Source organism: Manis pentadactyla, chromosome 4 (genome assembly GCF_030020395.1).
Source record: "Manis pentadactyla isolate mManPen7 chromosome 4, mManPen7.hap1, whole genome shotgun sequence".
In the NCBI taxonomy this organism is placed as follows: Eukaryota; Metazoa; Chordata; class Mammalia; order Pholidota; family Manidae; genus Manis; species Manis pentadactyla.
The window spans coordinates 146,852,845-146,873,093 of record NC_080022.1 but is presented as its reverse complement, the minus strand read 5'-3'; the positions used below and the strand labels follow the sequence as shown (position 1 = coordinate 146,873,093).

The following is a 20,249-nucleotide window of genomic DNA, read 5'->3' as shown; positions in this document are numbered from 1 at the left end:
CCGTTATTCTAATTCTGGATAATTATTTTCAATTTTGCATTCTGAGACAAATAGCTTCATACAGTAAGTCACTTTTTTCCATCTTAGTTTTTTTCCTTATGACAGACTGTAACAGAAATGTGATCAGGCCAAAGTGAAGGATGCACTTGATAGATACTTCCTATCACTTCCAATAAGGTCAATATACAAAATGGACCAGGTAAGTGAATATATATATGCATGTTTGGGATCTGATCACCCAAGGCCAAGTATCCACTCCTGGAGGGTTGGGTTATTACCGAAAGGGCTTCTTTTACCTTCATTTGGCAAATGTAAGAAGCCAGTCATGTTCTTCCTTTTCCTGAGCCTTAGCTTGGTATGTACCACTATTTATGATATTTGGTCTTTTTTTAATCCGAGAATAATATATCTTATAATTCTAAGTTAGTTAACAGTTTTCTATGAATGGATCGTGCTTATTTTTCACTAACATAATTCGCAGCTCTACTAAACCTTTTGTTGCTACCGTGAATACCTATTTTTTGGGCTTTCGTTTGAGACTGTAAGTGTGCTTATGGCCTAGAATTCCCGAAGTGTTACTGAAACTTTATACTGCTCTTCTACATACTGTAGTTGCAAATAACCTTACTGAATATGTACATGATCCTTTCAATATCCTTGCATCTTGAACTGTGTGTTGGTGAAAATAAACTGAACTTCTTTAAAATTCTAAAACATTCATGCAGAAATTCTTATTTTCTAGTGAAAAATCCACAAAATTCCTTAGGGTCACAAAGAGATAGAGTTAACTGCTACTCAATAATGCCTTATCTAGATGTTTTGAAAACTATATTAAATCGAATAATACTATTATTGCTATTAATAAGATATCAACCTCAAAATGAAATAAATATATCTTGTAATTCTGTTATTTAACAGTTTTCTACAAATGCATCCTGCTTATTTTTCACTAACATAACTCATAGCTATAGTAAACCTTTTGTTGCTATTGTGAATACTTATTTTTGAGAACAGAAAGCATATACTAGTAATTTATTTAAATTAGGTAACCAAGCCTACTGAAAAATGAATAGAATTCACATTACTTTTAAAATATTTTCATTGCTATGTTAGAAAAACATGTTTCTCAAAAGGAAATAAAAATGTGATATCCATTTTTAGCAGTTCTTTTGAAATCTCCTTTCTCCCACAGTATTTACGTAAATGTATTACACATCATTTCTCTTACTTTCATATTATTTTATATATGACAGATGGATATATCAAGTGTGGTACATACAAAAATTAAATCCAAAATTAAACTATGTTTTGCCAATTCTGAAATGCCATGGTTCCACATGAATTAAAATTTATAGTTGTAACTCATGAATATATGCTTGCACATATAAAAATTAAGCCATTTAATACGACTGAATTGAATATTTAACTATATATTCTATTCAGACATGGTGAAAGCAGTTAATTTTGAAAAACAAATGAAAAAACTTAGTAACTTAGAAACCAAAGTTTCCAAGAAAGAAGAGTATTATGAAATTAGTATTTTAGCAACAACTGGTACCGTACTTAATACTGATTCAGAATCAAAGAAGAATAAAACACATTCTTTAAAACAATTTCTTAGGTGTACAAAACAGAGTATAACTGACCTTTAAAAGTTTCTGTGATGTAGGACGATCTTGAGGGATTTTCTGGAGGCAAGAATCTACAAAGTGTCGAAAATGATAAGACCTATTGAAAGGAAAGTATCAAGTGAACATATTGCTATTTCCTTTAAAAACATATCCACAAATCAAGGCATGTGCCTATAGGTGGGAGGGAGAATAGAAATGATTAAAAACAAAGCAGACAAAATACACTATATATTTCATCATGTAAGTCTATAAAAAGTTATGCAAAGTAACTAATGAATCTTTACCATTTCCCAAAGATAAATTTGCACACATTATTTTAAAATCCTGCTCTCACATACTTAAGTATCACAACTCATTCTACGTTGAGGTGAATTAGGGAAGTCAATCATTTTCCTTTTCACATTCAAATCTAAGATAATATTCTTCTTAGTTTTTTTTTCTTTTCCCTAGCCACGTCTCTTTCTTGCTTGACCCTTGGATCATCTTCCATATAGCATGTTTCAGAACATCACGCTATTTGTTTTGGAAGGAACATTTTTTATACCTATGTTTTTAGCATCCTTGAGCAAATGGATAAAAGTTCCAGAAAATAGTAAGATTTTTTAAAATTAGAATTCTGTAACATACTATCATATAGTGTTAATGATGAGAGTTCAGTAAGGCAGTAGGTAAAAAATACTCCATCAATATTTGTCATCAATAGTCAAATAAGATTTTTAATTCTTTTATACAAGATTGTCATCAATATTCAAATAAGATTTAATTCTTTTATACAAGAATTCTTTTTTGAATCCCCAAGTATCAGCCAGTGTAAAGACAGCCTGTGTTTAGTGTATCTATTATTTAGAAGTACCATAATAAACTCTTTGTGAGGATTTCTTCAAAACATCTCTACAGAAGGAGCAAACACCTGTGAACGTGCCTTAATTCCGTAATGATAAAAAATAAATTTTTGCTAATTTATGCATTTTACTTGTGAATTTTAAAGTATTTGTTAAGTATGGTAGGTAGTCCCCTAGAACTTTTCAAATGCTACATACACCTGAAGAATTTCCCATTAAAATTTTCTATCACTGATAAAAATCCTTGTTTCCTAAAATCATCCATTTTCAATAAACTTCTTTACATGAATAACAGTATTATCAAAGAAGCACTAGGAGATGCAACATCAAAGTACATTCTGAATAATAAATAATGACAATTAGAATGATCCAAAAATTATCAATTATCTGGTAACTCTGATAAATTATCTAATCATTTTTACCTATGTTTTATACCATATCAATTATAAACCATTCCCCAATTAAATATCTGTACAGGTTGTGGCAATCTATATATTGCAGTTATAAAATGTGAATCTTTAAATCATGCTATTTATTACGTAATTAGGGTTGTATGTGTTGCTAAGGTACAAAAAATATATTAATTTTTATACAAAAGCCATACTTTTTGCTCCCATGTAGCATCATGTATCTTTTATTTCTAAACTGAGTTACTTATATGCTATGAAAAATAGAGATAATAAAGGATATACATGATGTATGGATAAAATTAAGCTATTTTAATATTTCTTCAGGTTATATACACTTCACCTCATTGAAATGAAATCATTTTGATAACATCATGAAAAATATTTAAATTTTACCGTGTGAACAATACATCTCTCAGCCATACTCACCATTCAGTAGACTGTAGTGTAGGGGATTCACTTCTGATTATGCGACTGAAGACACTTACTGAACTATTACTCTGTAAAGGAGGCTTCATTTCCGCTGTAAAAGAAAGAAAAGTTCCTGTTAAAATATGTGCCTGTTATACAGGAGAATGGAAGTACTGTTAGTTTTTTTTTTTTAAATAAACCCAAACTTAGCAAAAAAGTTGAAAGTAGAGTTCAGAGAACTTATTCAAGGGAGTCCAATAGAGAGGAAATTGCAGCCCTGATGCACATCATCTCTAAATAGTGTATTTTCCAATAAGCAAGAACATTCTAAGAGAACCTAGTACATTCATTAAATCAGACCATTGATATGAATACATGACTATTATCTAATCCTCAAACTCCATTGTAGTTTCAATCAAATGTCCCAATAATGTCCTTTGTAGCAAAAATGAGCTTCAACCATCTGCATCCTTCAAGGAAATTGTCCATTTTTTCTAAGTTTTAAACTTACATAAAATTGTTCATAAAATTTCCCTATAATCCTTTCAATATGTGTAAAATCTGGAGTCATGTCCCCTGTCATTCCTGATATTGGTCGTTTGTGTCTTCTTTCTGCTCAATCTAGCTAGAGGTTTATTAATTTCATTACTTTTCCCAAAGAACTAATTTGTGATCTCATTGATGTTCTCTACTGCTTTCATTTTCTCTGCTTTGATCTTTTGTGGGTCTCTTTATTTCTGCTTACTGTGGATTGAATTTGCCTTCTTTTTCTAGTCTTAAGGTGACAGTTGTGAGTCAGTCTAGTCATGACCTTGACAATTTACAAGTATAATTTTGACTCTCAAATGTCCCTCAGTTTGGCTTTGTGCTGTTACTAAATTTCGTTTCAACATCTCTGGCAGGAATATCACAGTAGCAAATACCACACTTTTCTCAGTGTATTCTGTGATGTAGTTCATGGTTTCAGATCGTCTTGTTATTGATGGTGTTCACTTTGATCACTTATGGCCATTCCACAAGTTTTCATAGTAAAGTTTCACTTTTTTCCTTTGTAAAATATCCTTTGTATTGTCTCTGACAATAAGAGACCTCACTCTGATTATCCTTAATATATGTGATGAATCCCCCCTGTACATAGCCAGTCTCCCATCTTGGCCACCACCCTTTCCGCTCTTCCCCATCAAGTTTTCAAACCCCATTCCAAGTCTGTCTACTTCATCCACTCAGTTTCTGACACCCCATCCAAACTGGATCACTTTCTGCAGTGAGGCCCTCCTCATCAGTCCTCAGGAGGGAAGCCCCCTTCCTTTCAGTCAGGCACCGCCATGTGTCAGGTTTACCCACCCCAAAATGTGGACCTGCTCCTTGGCCTCTGACACCCCATGCTGGGCTACTTCCAGGTATGAATGCTTCGGTTACCCCACCAGGACTCTGATCTCCAAACGTGACTGCCGCCCTTCCTGCATAGGTTCTGCTTCCACTTACAAGGCACTCTGTCTGTGGGAACTCCCTCCTCTCCTCACAGCACTCTGACACGCCACTCCGGGCTACCATGACTCAGCAGGTGACGTGGACACCTGCTTTATACTGTCCTCCCAACAGCTTTAAGAATGACTAGTTTGATCCAGGAAGGGGAAGGGATTACTGAAGAAATTCTTAATGAATAAAATAACCTGTGTTTCTACTGTGATTTATTAAAGTATTCAAAAATTCTAAATGGTGTACCATCAATATATCAGACCAGAGGATGATTTTTGATTCTGTCGTTTACCATAAACCTGACCATCTCAATTCAGTCAAAGAACACTGCACTTCGCTAAAAACCATAGAGATTTACTCAATCTAAACTGTGGGAGCCTTCAGTGGATTCAAAGGACATTTTACATTTGAATTATTTTTTTAATTAAAGTATCCTTGATATTCAATCTTATATTGATTTCAAGTATACAACACAGTGGTCCTACAGTCACCCATATTAAATCCTCAACACCCCCCCACTGCAGTTACTGTCAACATATGAAAATGTTACAGAAGCAGTGCTTTTATTTTCCATGCTATACTACTATCCCTGTGACCAATTTATGACTGAAAATTTTTGTGCCCTTTTATTCCCCTCACCGTCAACTACTCACCCCAACCCCTCCCCCATAGTAGCTTTCTTCTTTCTCAGAATTGCTTTGTTCTTTCTCAGAACTGCTTTGGCTATATGGGGTCTTTTGTCGTTCCACATGAATTTTAGAACTATTTGTTCTAGCTCATTGAAAAATACTATTGATATTTTGATAGGTATTGCACTGACTCTGTAAATTGCTTTGGGCAGGATGGCCATTTTGATGATATTAATTCTTCCTATCCATGAACATGGGATTATTTCCATTTATTGGTTAGTTTCTCTCGTGAAGAAAGTATAGGTCTTTCACCTCCTTGGTTAGGTTTATTCCTAGCTATTTTATTCTTTTTGATGCAGTTTTAAATAGAATTGTTTTCCTGTTTTCTGTTTCTGCTAGTTTGTTGTTAGTATATAGGAATGCAACAGATTTCTGTGTATTAATTTTGTATCCTGCAACTTTGCTGAATTTGGTTATTAGTTCTAACCATTTTTTGGTGGAGTCTTTAGGGTTTTCTATATGTAATAATATCATGTCATCTGTAGACAGTGATAGTTTTACTTCTTCCTTCCTGATCTGTATACCTTTTGTTTCTTTTTCTTATCTAATTGCTTTGAATGTTATTTCCAATACTCTGTTGAATAAAAGTGGAGAGGGGATATCCTTGTCTTGTTCCCAATCTTAGAGGAAAAACTTTTACCTTTTGGCTACTAGGTAGGATATTAGCAGTGGGATTGCCATTTATGGACTTAGTTATGTTGAGCTATGTTCCCTTTATACTTATGCTAAGAGTTTTTATCACAAATGGATGCTGAATTTAGTCAAATGCTTTTCTGTGTCTAATGAGATAGTCATGATTTTCAGCCTTCATTTTGTTAATGTGGTGGATCACACTGATCTGCAGATAGTGATCCATATTTGCATCCCTGGGATATATCACAGTTAATCATGGTGTATTATCTTTTTAGTGTATTGAATGCTTTAGAGACCCTTCATACATGGTAAATCTACAACCATAGACATATTCTAGGTGTTTAACAAATACTCATTAAATGTTAGACACAGATACCTCAAAATTAATACCACATTATAAACTATTTTAGACCTAATTAAATACAGCAAGTCTAATACACCTAACCTAATAAGTATATATATATGTATATATATATATAGCCAAATAACCAATGTGACAATTTTAATAGATTTATTGCTCCCCTTAAACACTGACATAAAAATAAAAATCTGTAATTTTGTACAGAAATTGAGGTAAAACATTGATCAAAACTTACTACACAGTAATAAAGAGCAATGCTTACCTAGTTCAATACATGTTATTCCAAGAGACCAAATATCTACTTCGGTACCATATTGTTGTTCTTCATCCTTGGCTAAAATTACTTCTGGGGCCATCCTAAAACATAAAATGTCCAAGTATACTATTCTTTAAAAACATAATGACCGTCTCCATGGAGAACACCTGTGTGAATTCCACATGATATAACTGGACAAAAGAATTCTTGTAAAGGGAAATAAATGCATTACAGGTTGTGAGGTAAATATTTTCCATTGCATATACAGTGCTAGACTTATTCTCACCATTTGTCATGATCATGGAACAGCGTCCTGGAGGAAAGATTCCCCAGAGCAGGGTTGTATTCTGCATCAACTCAAGTTTGCAGATTCTAATATTGTATATCCTTTATGCCAGTGATTCTCAAACATTTTCATTTTAGTATCTTATTACAAAAGTCTAAGTTTTGCTTGAAAGAGGGCATTTTATCACTGGCACTTGTTTCCTTGAAGTAAAGCAGCTCACTACATTTAGCTGAGAAAATATCTGCCACAATAAGCAACAACGAATAAGCAGTTTGTCAGTCTTTTTTGCAAATAGGAGTAGTGTTCTGTGATAAAAGTGGCTACGACAGCCACTCATAACTAAATAAATCATACAATTATTAACTTTATAGGTGTCTTGGTTATAAAATGAAATGCTCATTCACATCTTCAGCTAGACTCTAATGTTCTCACTGGTATGCTTCACCTTATACTTCCTTTGTACTTGTTGTTAAGCACAGACAGACATTTAGAACAGTTTCTGACTGCTTAGTAAGATTGTCACCAGGCGTATGTGTGTTCCTCTGTGTAAAAACATGTAAATATGTACACAGTGCTGTGTTCCTAATATACTATATACAAATTCATACATATGTAACTTCCAATTGCCAATAATAGAGGGCTTCTAATGTGTTAAGATGTTGAAGTAAGCTTGGGGAGTCAGTAAGTTCAACAAAGTTAAAAAAGTAGTTTTGTTTTTAATGCACAACTTTCCAGCTCCTTTCTAGTATAAAACATTGATCACTGACTTGTGAAAGGGGACCACGAAAAAGAATGATTTCTCCAAAGAACCCTTTTTTTATACAGGGGAAGAGGATTCTATCTAAACTAGGGTTCAACATAAGAAAGTTTTGGTCATACAGAACAGTAGCCTTCAACCTTTTTATTTTCTTACTTCCAATGAATTTATTTTAAAAATGTATCTGCTTGTACATTTTTGAGTTGGTATTGAAATTTTATAAACTTAGTTGCAAAGGATATAGTGTACACATATGTATATACATTATTTTGTATATGTGCTTTACAGATATGTACAACTTGGAGCTGAGGACCTAGCTCATTCAATTCATTAAAAACACTGCTGTATAATAACCTAATTAGCAAACCCAGTCTGCATGGTCATATCAACCATTCAAATCAGAATTATTTTCTATCAGGAAATGCCAAACTTCATTTTTCAATGTAAATAACATGTTAATGTGTCCTCATGGCAATTGTCCCAGTTATAAATGAGGTAATTTATGATCCACTAGAAAAGAAGATGGGAGGGAAGATAATTGGGGAAAAGAAAGAGCAAGGAGTAAAAGGAAGTGAAGAGAGATGACTGTGAAGGCAGAAGGCCCTTGCCAAAACTTTGTGTCCTAACTCTTCAATATTTCTGATGCTATATATTCTAGATGTTATGTATTCTCAAGTTGTCCCTCTGGTGATGGTTTGAGGCTTTTAATCCTCAGAACAATGCATCATTCTACTTTCAGGGTGGGTGAGAAGCCTTTCTTTAACAAAGTGGGAGTTGGGAGATTTGAAAGGTAAGTGGAAAAGAAGATGCAGTAGACCTAAGACACCTCTCAACATATACAGAGAGAAAACACCTATGGAAGGTGAACATGAGGAAAATTATTCCTTTCAGACTTGCTGACGTTAATATGGAATTATTTCTGAATTAAGTTAGGTGATGTCTAGAACTCGTTTCAAATAACTGGAGGTGGAGGGAGGGCAAGAGGAGCAAGTACACAGGGCAGCTGGGCCCCGGGCTAGTGCTGTTAGGCTGAGCTGACCGCTGTGTGAGCCTCCCTTATATTTTTGTCTATTTCCCTGTATACTTGAAATTCTCCAGAATAAAAAATTTTTTTTATATTTGTAATTAGCTACCAGTCTTCAGATACTCTTATTCAGAGATACTGACACACAGTAAGTATAAATCTAAAGAAAATTTCCATTTAGCACTTCTATCCTCTCCCTTCTTAAATATTTAAATGTTTTCACTCCTACACCCAATACATGATGTAGATGATAAGAGGAAAGAAACATTGGGGGGACTAATGAAACAATAGGAGATACAAGGGCAGCACTCCAAATCTATATCTGAAACTAACTGTAGTGCTTAGAATAATGTCTAAAGCAGCACTGTATTTCCAAGAAAAAAGATAAAGCATCTGAAAAAAGTATAACCACACACTGCCTATTTCAATTATGGGGATCAATACCAGACAGGACTATTCTTACCAATTCGGCGTTCCCACAAAAGAACTGGCACGAGAGGCCATGGAAGCCAATCCAAAGTCAGCAAGTTTCACCTGGCCTTGTTCTGTCAGAAGGATATTTGCTGCTTTGATATCTCTGGGTTTAAAGAACACAGAAAATTATTTGTCTTTCCATCGTAAGATTATACTGAAAATGATAAAAATCATATAAAATTTTATAAAACACAGAAGGAGAAATCAGAATAATGAAGGCCTTTGATAATCTCTCAGTATGAGATAATGAGAATTAAGATCCAAATTAAGAAGTGAGATACACAGAATTTCTGTAAGTATATAGTAACAATTTTCTAAAAGAGAAGATAAAATAGCAGTAGAAACAGAAGAAAAAATTAGGTAATTAATAGCACATACTCTATATTTGAGTTCCTGTTCATTGGTACAAATAATGGTTTTAAAAATTCAGCTGAAAATTCTTATGTAACTGTAAGATTTCTGAGTATACCCTTAACATTAAAATGGAAAAAAAGAACCTCATTCCCTAAATTTGTTTTTTTTAATTACTCATATCATTCCAAACTTTAGCATAGTTCTCCTACCTAAATATGAAATGAAAACTGAAACACATGGATAAGGTAATATCAATGATCCCAAATTTACTTTTAAGCTCTTTCTAAATCAACAATGTACAAGTGAACTAAGAAAATTATAATGGAATTATATGCCCAATGGGTACCATACATTCAAAAAAAATAAATTTCTAAGCACTTGTCAATTCATACTACATAGTACTATAATGGATATAATAGTAAGTCAATCTATTTTCTTCCATTTGATTTTGTTAACAAATGGTTGGTTCTTTGAAGTTGAGAAGACCTTAGGTTTTACTTCCAACTCTTCGATTCTCTTACTTACTATGCATGTGGATTTCTCTTGGACCTTAGTATTCTCATCTAAAAAACTGATAACCCATTAATTTGCAATGAGTCTACTATATAAGTTTACTATGTATTGTCTAGTTCTCATAGATAATTTTAAAAATGCTAGCTTCCTTCTAAAACCAGGGAAAACCAATACCAATGCTAAAAATGTAGTTTATGATGGTTTAATCTTTAAATTACTATTCACTATCAAGGATTATCAAGGATTATCTCAAAAGCATAGAGTCTTAAGTAGCTTTCACTTGTCTCTGTCATGGAATCAAATCTGGCATTATGAGTCACTAGGAGGACAAAAGATCTATCTAGGTTAGTTCTAGTCTAATCCATCTTGCTTGTAAGCTTTGGGAAGTTAGTCACAAATTGGGGCATCAGTTTCTTCATCTGTAAAATGAAAAAAGTAAGAATACATCATCCCAATCGTCTTTTCCGCTTCACAAATTAAATTATTCTATAATTAAATTTCTATCACAAATCTATAAAGTGCACATACTTCACACAGCCTGGCAGCATGTGTAGAAAAAGATAAAAATTATCCTCAACAAAGAGATCAAATAAATTAGTATATTCTTTTTAAGACATGGATAACCTAAAAAAAAATATGAGTTTGTAAAACTCCAGAATACTTTTATTTACCTAAAATAAATAAAGCTTTCAGGATTAATAAATTCTAGGTCTGATAAATTCAATAAGCCATTTGCTTATTGACATATGATCATTTTTAAAGTACTTACCTATGGATCATGGCATGAAAATGTAAGTAGGCTAAGCCCTGGAGAGCACCATGTGTAATTGCTGCTATTTCCATTTCTTGTAATGGCTTTTTGTGAACTTAAAATAAGAATTCATTTAAAAATGATTATTCTATAGAACATTTCTATTTAAAAATATATATACACATATCTAATATATGGGGAAATCTTTAAAAACTAACATTTAGCAAGAAGGAACTTTTTGCTTTCCAAGATAATAAAACAAGGCAGTTTAACTTTATAACAAGTGTGCAGTTGTGCCTATTTGTTATAGTTCACAGGCAATTTTCCTCAAAGTTAACAAACAACATTTAACAATTATTTTGTGATTATAAAAACAATGAAAGAGAAGCTTTCCCTTTTTATATTCCTACATATCTTCATTCTGAACAGAAGGAACAAATCAAATTTAATGATAAAGAATGCAGAAAAATGCCTGTTAAATCATAATGAACGAAAACTCATCTGTATGCTGAAACATAATATTTAATGAGGACAGTGCACACCACGCTGAGACTCTAGAAAAGACAAAGGTTTTCACTCTTCCTGAAGAGTTTTAACATTATTAAAAAAATCTCTTACTGCACAAATTCTCATTTTATTATACTAATATTTCTCTTTTCTTAATAAATAAAGGAAACTTACCTTTCAGGAAATCTGAAACAGATCTTATACAATATTCCATTACAAGCTACATGGGAAAAAATGATAAAGACATTAAAATACACTATTAAAACTAAAAGATTCTATATGAGATAAAACAAATTCACCAAGGAGATCGAGAAGACACTTTGAAGTAACAAACTCTAGTTATCAATTACCTTTAATTACACATTTTTGGAACTTGTTAAATGCATACATGAAGTTAAGCCAATACTACATTAATCTTTTATAATGCCAACACAGAACTGCTTGCAGATGTGTGTTTCACATAATTACCAACCAAAGCTATAAAGGAATATACATATTCTATTAATATTAACCTATAGTAGCAATACTGGTATTGTTAGGAAACAGAAAATTATCCTCTGGTACTATATATACAAAGTTTAGGTTACAGTTTAAATCTTTCCTATAAAGCCAACACAGAGCACCTCTTATGTGCAAGGTATTTTATATATATTAACTAATTTAATCCTCATAACCACATTTGGAAGTAGACCCTATTATCATCCTTGTTTTACAGATGGAGAAACCTGAAAGACAGGGAGGCAGTCTACCCTGTCGGCCACTGTTTTTTCTTTAACCACAGCCTCAAATTTTGGAGTACCATCACCACTAAATTAAACCAAACATTACAAATCTAAATCTAAGTTCAGTATATTAAAATGATAATCAGCAATAGCTTATTAAAAGTAAAAGGTCATTCCTGTTGAAAGAAAATTTATCGTTCCTCTTAAAAGACATAATTACTATGCCTATACTGTTCTAAGATTACTACCTTATCTTAGTTTTAACAATGGGGCAAAATTAATTTCCATTTTCTACAATAAAATGTCTCAATTTTCTACCTTTAGGATCATTCAGCCAAAGAATCACAATCAGTTCAGATTCCTTCAGGATTCACCACCAATATTCCACACAAGATCCTTGTGGTTAAATAGTTTACAATACATTTATGTCAAAAATATATGCTGATTTTCATCCTTGAGTGATAGGATTGTTCTCAACAAATGTCTGATAAAGCATTTGAAGAATGATACCGCTAACATACATCAGAACATTTTCCCATGCACGTAATGATCAGGTGAATCTCTGAAGTAAACTGGCAAAAGTTCTATTATCTCCTACTGCCCAAGAGTTCCAGGAAAAGCTGCTCCTCCTTTCTCGGTATGAACTAACATTTCAAGGTGCTTGTGCATGGCTTTACACAACTATTTTGAGACATTTTTGAATTAATTATAAACTAAATCTACTAAAATTACAGCAAGGGGAGAACAGATACCTACCCATGCTGTGTGCTCACTTAAATAGCAGCCTTTGTATTCTATAATGTTGGGATGTTTTAATATTTGTAGAAACCTGACTTCCTTAATAATGTCCTGCCATTTCTATGGGGAGAAAAAAAGAATACAGGAAATAATTAGGAACAGTTCCTTTTCCTTAGAAAGCTATACAAGTAAAAAAGTAATTATTAGATCAATATGTTAATAAGAACATACAACTTTGTTTCATTTGTAATATTTAAATGTCAAACTAATACATTTTAAAGAACTTACATCCGTATAGTTTACAACTCAATTACATAAAATTCATTCCAGGTAGGACATATTTTTATTCTCATAAAATTTATTACCAATGAGTCTTATCAAAATTTTACAACCACACACTAAGCCTGTTGAAAACTATATACTATATTTAGTGGTTTTTCTTCAAAAGTTCAACCTCTCCCTTCTTTGGTGCAGCTTTATTGTTGCATAATTTACATACCTTAAGTTCAGCTTTTGTGTTTTTGGCTTATATTGTCTACCAAATGTTAAGTTTTTCCTGCTGTTTAAACTCAAATCAAGTAATTACCTAAATTCCTTGCACATATTCTAAAATGCTAGTGAACACTTAGGTTATAACAGAGGGAAGTTCCCAGAAAAACCAAGCAGCATGAAAACATTTTCCTACAGAATTTTACGAACAGCCTTCCCATTGATGCCTACTAGTAAATAACAGATGAACCTTCAGCAATTAAAGCTGCTCTATGACAACTTCAGAAACTTAGGCCATATCCTAACTATAGTTACTTCTAAGAAGCAATCAGGGAACTCTGAAAATACAGGTACTTGGGCCCATACCCAGAGACTCTAGAAGCTTAGTAGATGTGGGATGGGAACTTGGAATCTGTATTTTGTTCTTGTTTCAGCTTTTCCAAGCTTTACCACTCACTTGTATCCTATTTCTAAAGGTAGGGGAACTAGAATACAGAACTTTAAGAAATGTTTTGTACTAGAATTTAAGATCCTATATCTCCTATGTTATTTCATAAGCCCTCAACAAAATAGAGCAGAAGATATTCACAGTGTAAAATGTGTAAGCTGGAAGATGCTAAGTTTAAAAAGTGTTTCATGGGCTTTACATTTCAAATTTGAATGATCTGGGAGGCAAACTCTCAAAACAAAACAAAACAAAATTAAAACATGTATTCTTCAATGTAAAAAACACTTCCAGGAAGGATACAATATTAGATGAGAGAAGATGCTGCCCTAGGTGAAACTTTTTGTTCTAGGTGTGACTAATTAAACAGACTCCAACACAAGTTGGCTAGGAAAGCTAGTTTTAAAGTTATGCTATGGAATGGCAAATAAAATTACAGTAAACTTGTAAAAAATGGACTTTTTAAAGGGGTTTTAGAAATTATTAAGAGTTTTTTTAGGTATCAACATAATGGAACAGTGATCAATCACAACAGTGTTATCATACCCGTAAGTGTGATTATCACAAAAAACAAGATTGACCACAAAATAGGGATTCCAGAAATATACAAAACCAAAACCTTTAAAAATTAAAGACTGATCCAGCAATTCTACCTCTGGGCCTATACCCTGAGATATTAAGTAAAAGCAGGGACTCAAAGAAATATTTGTGTACCTATGCTCACAGCAGCATTATTCACAATGACCAAGGGGCAGAAGCAACTAAGGGTCCGTTTACAGATGATGGATGGACAAAATGTGGTGTTTTTACAAAGACACACACACAGTCACAAACACACACAACAACATGGATGAACTTTGAGTGCACTATATTAAGTGAAACAAGCCAGTCACAAAAGGACAAATAGTGCATAATTTCAATTACATGAGATACCTAAAGGAGTCAAATTCAGAGAGAGAGAAAGTAGAAAGGTGATTTCCAGGGGCTGCGGGGAGAGGGAATGAGGAGTTATTGTTTGATGGGGGTAGAATATCACTTTTGCAAAATGAAAGAGTTCTGCAGATGGATGGTGGTGTTGGTTGCACAGCAATGTGAATGTCCTTAACGCCACTGAACTTACACTTAAAGTGATTAAGATGGTTGGTAAATTTGTTTTGTGTACTTTACCACAATTAAAAATAATTAAATTTTTGAAGAATTCAAGAAACAGATAACACTTAGGAAGTAGACATTTTATAAACTTATGCAATTAAGAACTAATCAGAATACTGAAGAACAAAAGTACATGCAATACAGTATCAATCATTTTATTTTTCAGATTATTACCACTGCCTTATTTTTCAGACTAGATATATGCTGCCTGATGATTATTTGAAACAGCCATTAGATAATTTCTCTACCATTAAAAATTTATATCCAGTATACTTACTGTCAAATGTACCTTATTCTAGTTTACTTTCTTAGACATGATAATCCCTCTACTATAGAATAAACTGCTAAATAACAATTTAAAAAATTAAACTCGTGTCAGCAGCACATATCTAAAACAATTAAAAGTAAGGGACACAGTTGGGAGGTTTCTGGAATGTCAGGAATGTTTACAGCTCTAGGTACAATTTAAATGGGCACACTGAGTCTGTGGAAGAAAATTCACTGAGATATACACTTAATATTTGTATATTTTTCAACATTTTTTGAAAAAATTCCCACCTATCCCCAATTTAAAACGGTATGGGTTCTTTAACATGCCAATACAAACACATATATTTCACCTACCTTCGTAGACTGCATTCCAGTATAAGATAATTTCTTGATAGCCACCACTTCATTGGTGCGCACATCTCGTGCCTAAAAAAGACAGAAGAGCATTGTAAAAATTATCAGATTAAATCTGGGAAATCATTTCTCGGAGAATAAAAGTATTTATAAACTACCATGTCAAAAAAGATATCAAAACTGCTTTTAAAGAACATTAAAAAATAACTCAATAGATATAAAAAACATCAAATTATCAAGGAGCTGGTACTTTAGAAATAAAAATAATGAATGTTCATCTTTGAATGAGCTAGTTGAGAGGAAAAATATAGAAAGTTGAATAGAACTGTCAACAAACAAAAAAATGACTAGTACATACAAGTCTATGCTAGGCCTATAAACTTCAAAATTTCAATGAAATGGACAATTCTCTAGGAAAGAACTACTAAAATTGATCTAGAGAAGAACATTTGAGTAAAACAGTGGTGGCAGACTGAAAAGAATACTAATCGTCTTTAAAATAGTTGTGAGTGGAAAAGTTTCACCAGGGAACTTCCCAGGATAAAAGGGGAGAAAAAAGGAAAGCTATCCCATTAATTTTATGGAGGCAGTCTAACCCAGCAACTAAACCCTCACCAGCAGCACAAAATAGAAACTTAGGTACCAATTTGACTTATAAATTTAGACAAGGGAACTCAAAATAAAATTTTAAAATCAAATATTACAGGGCATTAAAACAATATTTCACTTGGAAAAATACATTACCACAGAAATGCAAAATTTTGATACAGGAAAACATTTCAGAATTTGCCATATGTTTTTACAAATCAAAGGGGAAAAATATATACTTATATACGTAAATGCTCAATAAATGCTGAAAATGCCGAAAAGGCCCAACTCCAAATGTATTCAATGCAGGGAAGACCAAACTCTTAGAAAACCCACACGGGAAAGGTAATTCCTCAACATGATAAACTATTAACTAGAATTACGACAAGACAGCTAAAATGCTACCACAATTAGTATTTACCACTGTTCTGGAAATTTTGATAAAAAAATAAAAGCATAACAGAAACATAAAAGTTAACTCTTTAGAAACTAAGAGCCAAGTTCTCATTACATGTTTAAAAAAAAAAGATTATATATAAAGAGGGCACAAGAGGATAGCTGCAAAATATTTCAAATGAGTTCAGTAAAAAGGGTTAATCATCTCTAGTCATCTGTGGGAGAATTCATCTTCAATTCAGTCTTTAATGAATTCCCAAAGATAAAATGTTTTAAATTTAAAATTAGATTATGGTGATAGCTACAAAATTCTAACTTACTAAAAATCTATGCAATGCACACTTAAAATTGGTGGACTTAGAGTATGGAATTTAAATCTCAAAAAAACTGTTAAAAAATTACACAAGCACATATGTCAATTACACCTAAATAGAGTTCCTTAAAATATATATATATATTTTTAAGTGGGTTCTGGGAACAACTAATGACATTCCAATTTCAATTACTGGCAGACTGGTTAATGAAAACATGCACCACTTACCATAATGGCTGAGGTGGATCTATCCGCATAAAATCTTGAATATGAATTTATTTTTCCAAAATGTTCTCTACTCATCTATTTGTGAGTCCCTTGATTTTAGTCAATAGGTCTAACCAGCTATATTCTTTTCTAACAGTTTTAATGAGATACAATTTACATACCACACATTTCACCCATTTGAATGTGTGTAATTTTATAGCTTTTAGTACACTGACAGATACAGGGCAATACTGATTGATATGACAGATACATGCAATTTACTGATAACTACAATTTTAGAACGTTCATTACCTCAAAAAGAAGCTCCAAATTGTTTCATTTAAAAATGATTAAAATGGTAAATTTTATATTATGTGTATCTTACCTCAAATTTTTTCCCAATTAAAAAAAAAAGAAACAAAACCCCACACCCTTTAGCTATCACTCTCCTATCCCTTTTCCTCACCCCTTCAGCCCTAAGGAACAACTAACCTACTTTCTGTGTCTCTGGAGATTTGCCCATTCTGTACACTTTGGAACCATATAATATACAGTCTTTTGTGACTGGCTTCTTTCACTTAGTATAATTTTTCAAGACTTGTGACAAGTGAATGTTGAGCATCTTTTCATGTGCTTTTTGGTCATTTGTACATCTTTGGAGAAATGTCAATTCAGATCCTTTGCACATTTAAAAATTGGGTTGCCTTTTTATTATTGAGTTGTAAGAGTTCTTTATATGTTCTAGACACAAGTCCCTTAGCAGACATATGATTTCAAATAATTTCTCTTATTCTGTTGGTTGTCTTTGCACTGTTTTGAAGCATAGAAGTTTTACATTTTGATCAAATCCAATACCTATGTTTTTCTTTTGTTCATGCTTTTATTGTCATTTCTGAGAATCCTTTGACAAAACCAAGGTCATGCAGTTTTACCCTAAGAGGTTTATAGTTGTAACTGTTATATTTAGGTCTTTGATACAATTTAATGTTCATATATGGTAAGAGGTAAGGGTCCAATTTCATTGTTTTGCTAAAGAGCTACCTTTCTAATTAGCACAAGATAAAGTTCAAAAGTGGGTATACTGAATGCAGTGTAGTATCCTGGAGTAGATTCCAGAACAGAAAAGAGCACACAGACTGGGAAAATCTGAATAAAGTATGTAGTTTAGTTAATAGTATCCGTGTATCAATGTTGATTTCTTAGTTTTGATTAAGGTGCTGTGGTTATGAAACTTATAAACTTTAAAGGATTTGGGTGAAGATTATAGGGTAAAACTTTACTATTATTGCAAAATCTGCAAATCTAGTCTTACTTTAAAACAGTACATTAAAGTCATGGTAATTTATTAAAATCCAAACTCATTAGATTACATTAAAATTAAATCAGATTAAGATGAGATTACTTTTGCCTATCACACACACACACAAAAAAAAAAAACCCACAGAAAAATATTTAATGTCCACAGTCATGTTTCTCTCTCCCTTCAGGATTACAAATTGTGCTTACTCATCATGTTTTATACATCTCCTCTAATCTGGAACAATTTGCTCAACCCTTCCTTGTCTTTTATAACACTGGCAGTTGCTGAGACTACACAGCAGCACTTACCTTACTAAATTTGTGTTTGTCTGAAGCTTTTACAAGATTAGATTCTGGTTACACATCTCTGGCTGAAATACTACATGAGTTATATTGTATCCTTTTCAGGGTATCATATCTGGACACATACAATGTCTGTTCATCACTGGTTACTAATTTTCATTACCCACTCAAGGTATTTGACTGTTTCTTTCCAATGTATATAGTTATACCCCTGTTTCCTACTTTGTATCTAACAAGCAATCCGTGCAGAGATACTTTTAAACTATATAAATACCCTGCTCATCAAACTTTCCCCCGAGGTTTAGCAACCACTGAAGATTCTACCCAAAACAATCTTTGCAATGATTGCTGCAATCTTCAAAATGCTGGTTTTTCCCAACTCTACCATTCCCTTCACATGTATCAGTCAGCATTCTATTATAAAGAAAAGCCCTCCCTTTCCAACTATCTATCCTTCCTTCATCTATCATGGAAATTAGGAATTCCTATTTTATTCAATGGGTTATAATCAATAGATGTTTATGTTGATGCTCAAATTGTTCCAGATCTGGCCAGTGGGAGCACCTTCAAGCTGGTTCTAGCATCCTCTTGAAAGGGCCCCCTTTTTTTTAAAGCACTTTTTAACCTTCTGGTACAAGATATTCTAGAGCTTATCTTTAATGATCCTTGTCCCCACAATAGAATTAACCATTACTCCAAGAGCTCTTGATCCATGTAGTGAGGAATTCAAGATCTGAGTGCTAAGTGTGCTTGTTGCTACTGGGATATCAATGCAACTAGAATCTTACAGAAGAGAGAGCTAGGAAATATATATGTCATACAATTAGTTCATATTAATGCCACAAATTCCTATCCAATACCTGTCTAGTCCCACATGGTTCTTCCTTACTTTTGCCAATTTCCTATTTCTATCATTCTTTCAGTTAGGATCTGACTCCAAATGACATCAAAATTACTCACTGCTCAATCTTGAATCACACAGTTTCAGAACTGTCACACCCATACCAATATGAAACAAATTTACTGAGAAGAGTTCAAGATTTTCTTGCAGTTTCCTCTTCCCAAGGAGACAGAGGGTATAAAGTTAAAATACTGTGTATGAAAGTTACTCATATTAGTTTTGGTTTTTACTCCAATGTGGTTATAGCCCAAATACAGTTGGATTCATAGTTCCTGCTTGCCTTTTCATGACTCCCCCCATAGATAATGACTTAATTTTAACTTTTAACTCTATAGAATATTTATTATCAAAAGAGGTAAAACAAGTTATCATTCTGTCCTCTATCTACTTCTTTCTAGTACCCACAGTATCACTATTCTGTATCTTGAATTGTTGTTGTATGGCATATAACTTGTCTAATTTCATCGACTTATACATTTAATATATCTGTATTTACTGTATACAAATTATACTTAATAAAGTAAGTCAATTTAAAAACACTACTGACACACATTGAAGGGCTACATGACAGGGATTTTTTCAACAGGGTTCTCTTATTGGGCCCATTTCTAAGAGTCTGTATATTTTTTTCCTTTATTATTCTATATTTCTCCACATTAGTATTAAGGAGAACAACAGGAGAAGTATACATTCAGAC

At 32.9% G+C, this 20,249-nt stretch overlaps 1 protein-coding gene across 1 annotated transcript in view; it reads right to left on the bottom strand.

Moving 5' to 3' along the window:
- The window catches only part of LOC130683240 (serine/threonine-protein kinase TAO1-like), a 58,032-nt gene that overhangs the window by 36,820 nt on the left and 963 nt on the right, over nt 1–20,249 (bottom strand). The window contains 8 exon segments of the mRNA XM_057499500.1: nt 1,647–1,728; nt 3,310–3,403; nt 6,716–6,810; nt 9,240–9,353; nt 10,887–10,983; nt 11,550–11,595; nt 12,854–12,955; nt 15,546–15,617. Coding sequence (XP_057355483.1) covers nt 1,647–1,728; nt 3,310–3,403; nt 6,716–6,810; nt 9,240–9,353; nt 10,887–10,983; nt 11,550–11,595; nt 12,854–12,955; nt 15,546–15,617 — 702 coding nt within the window.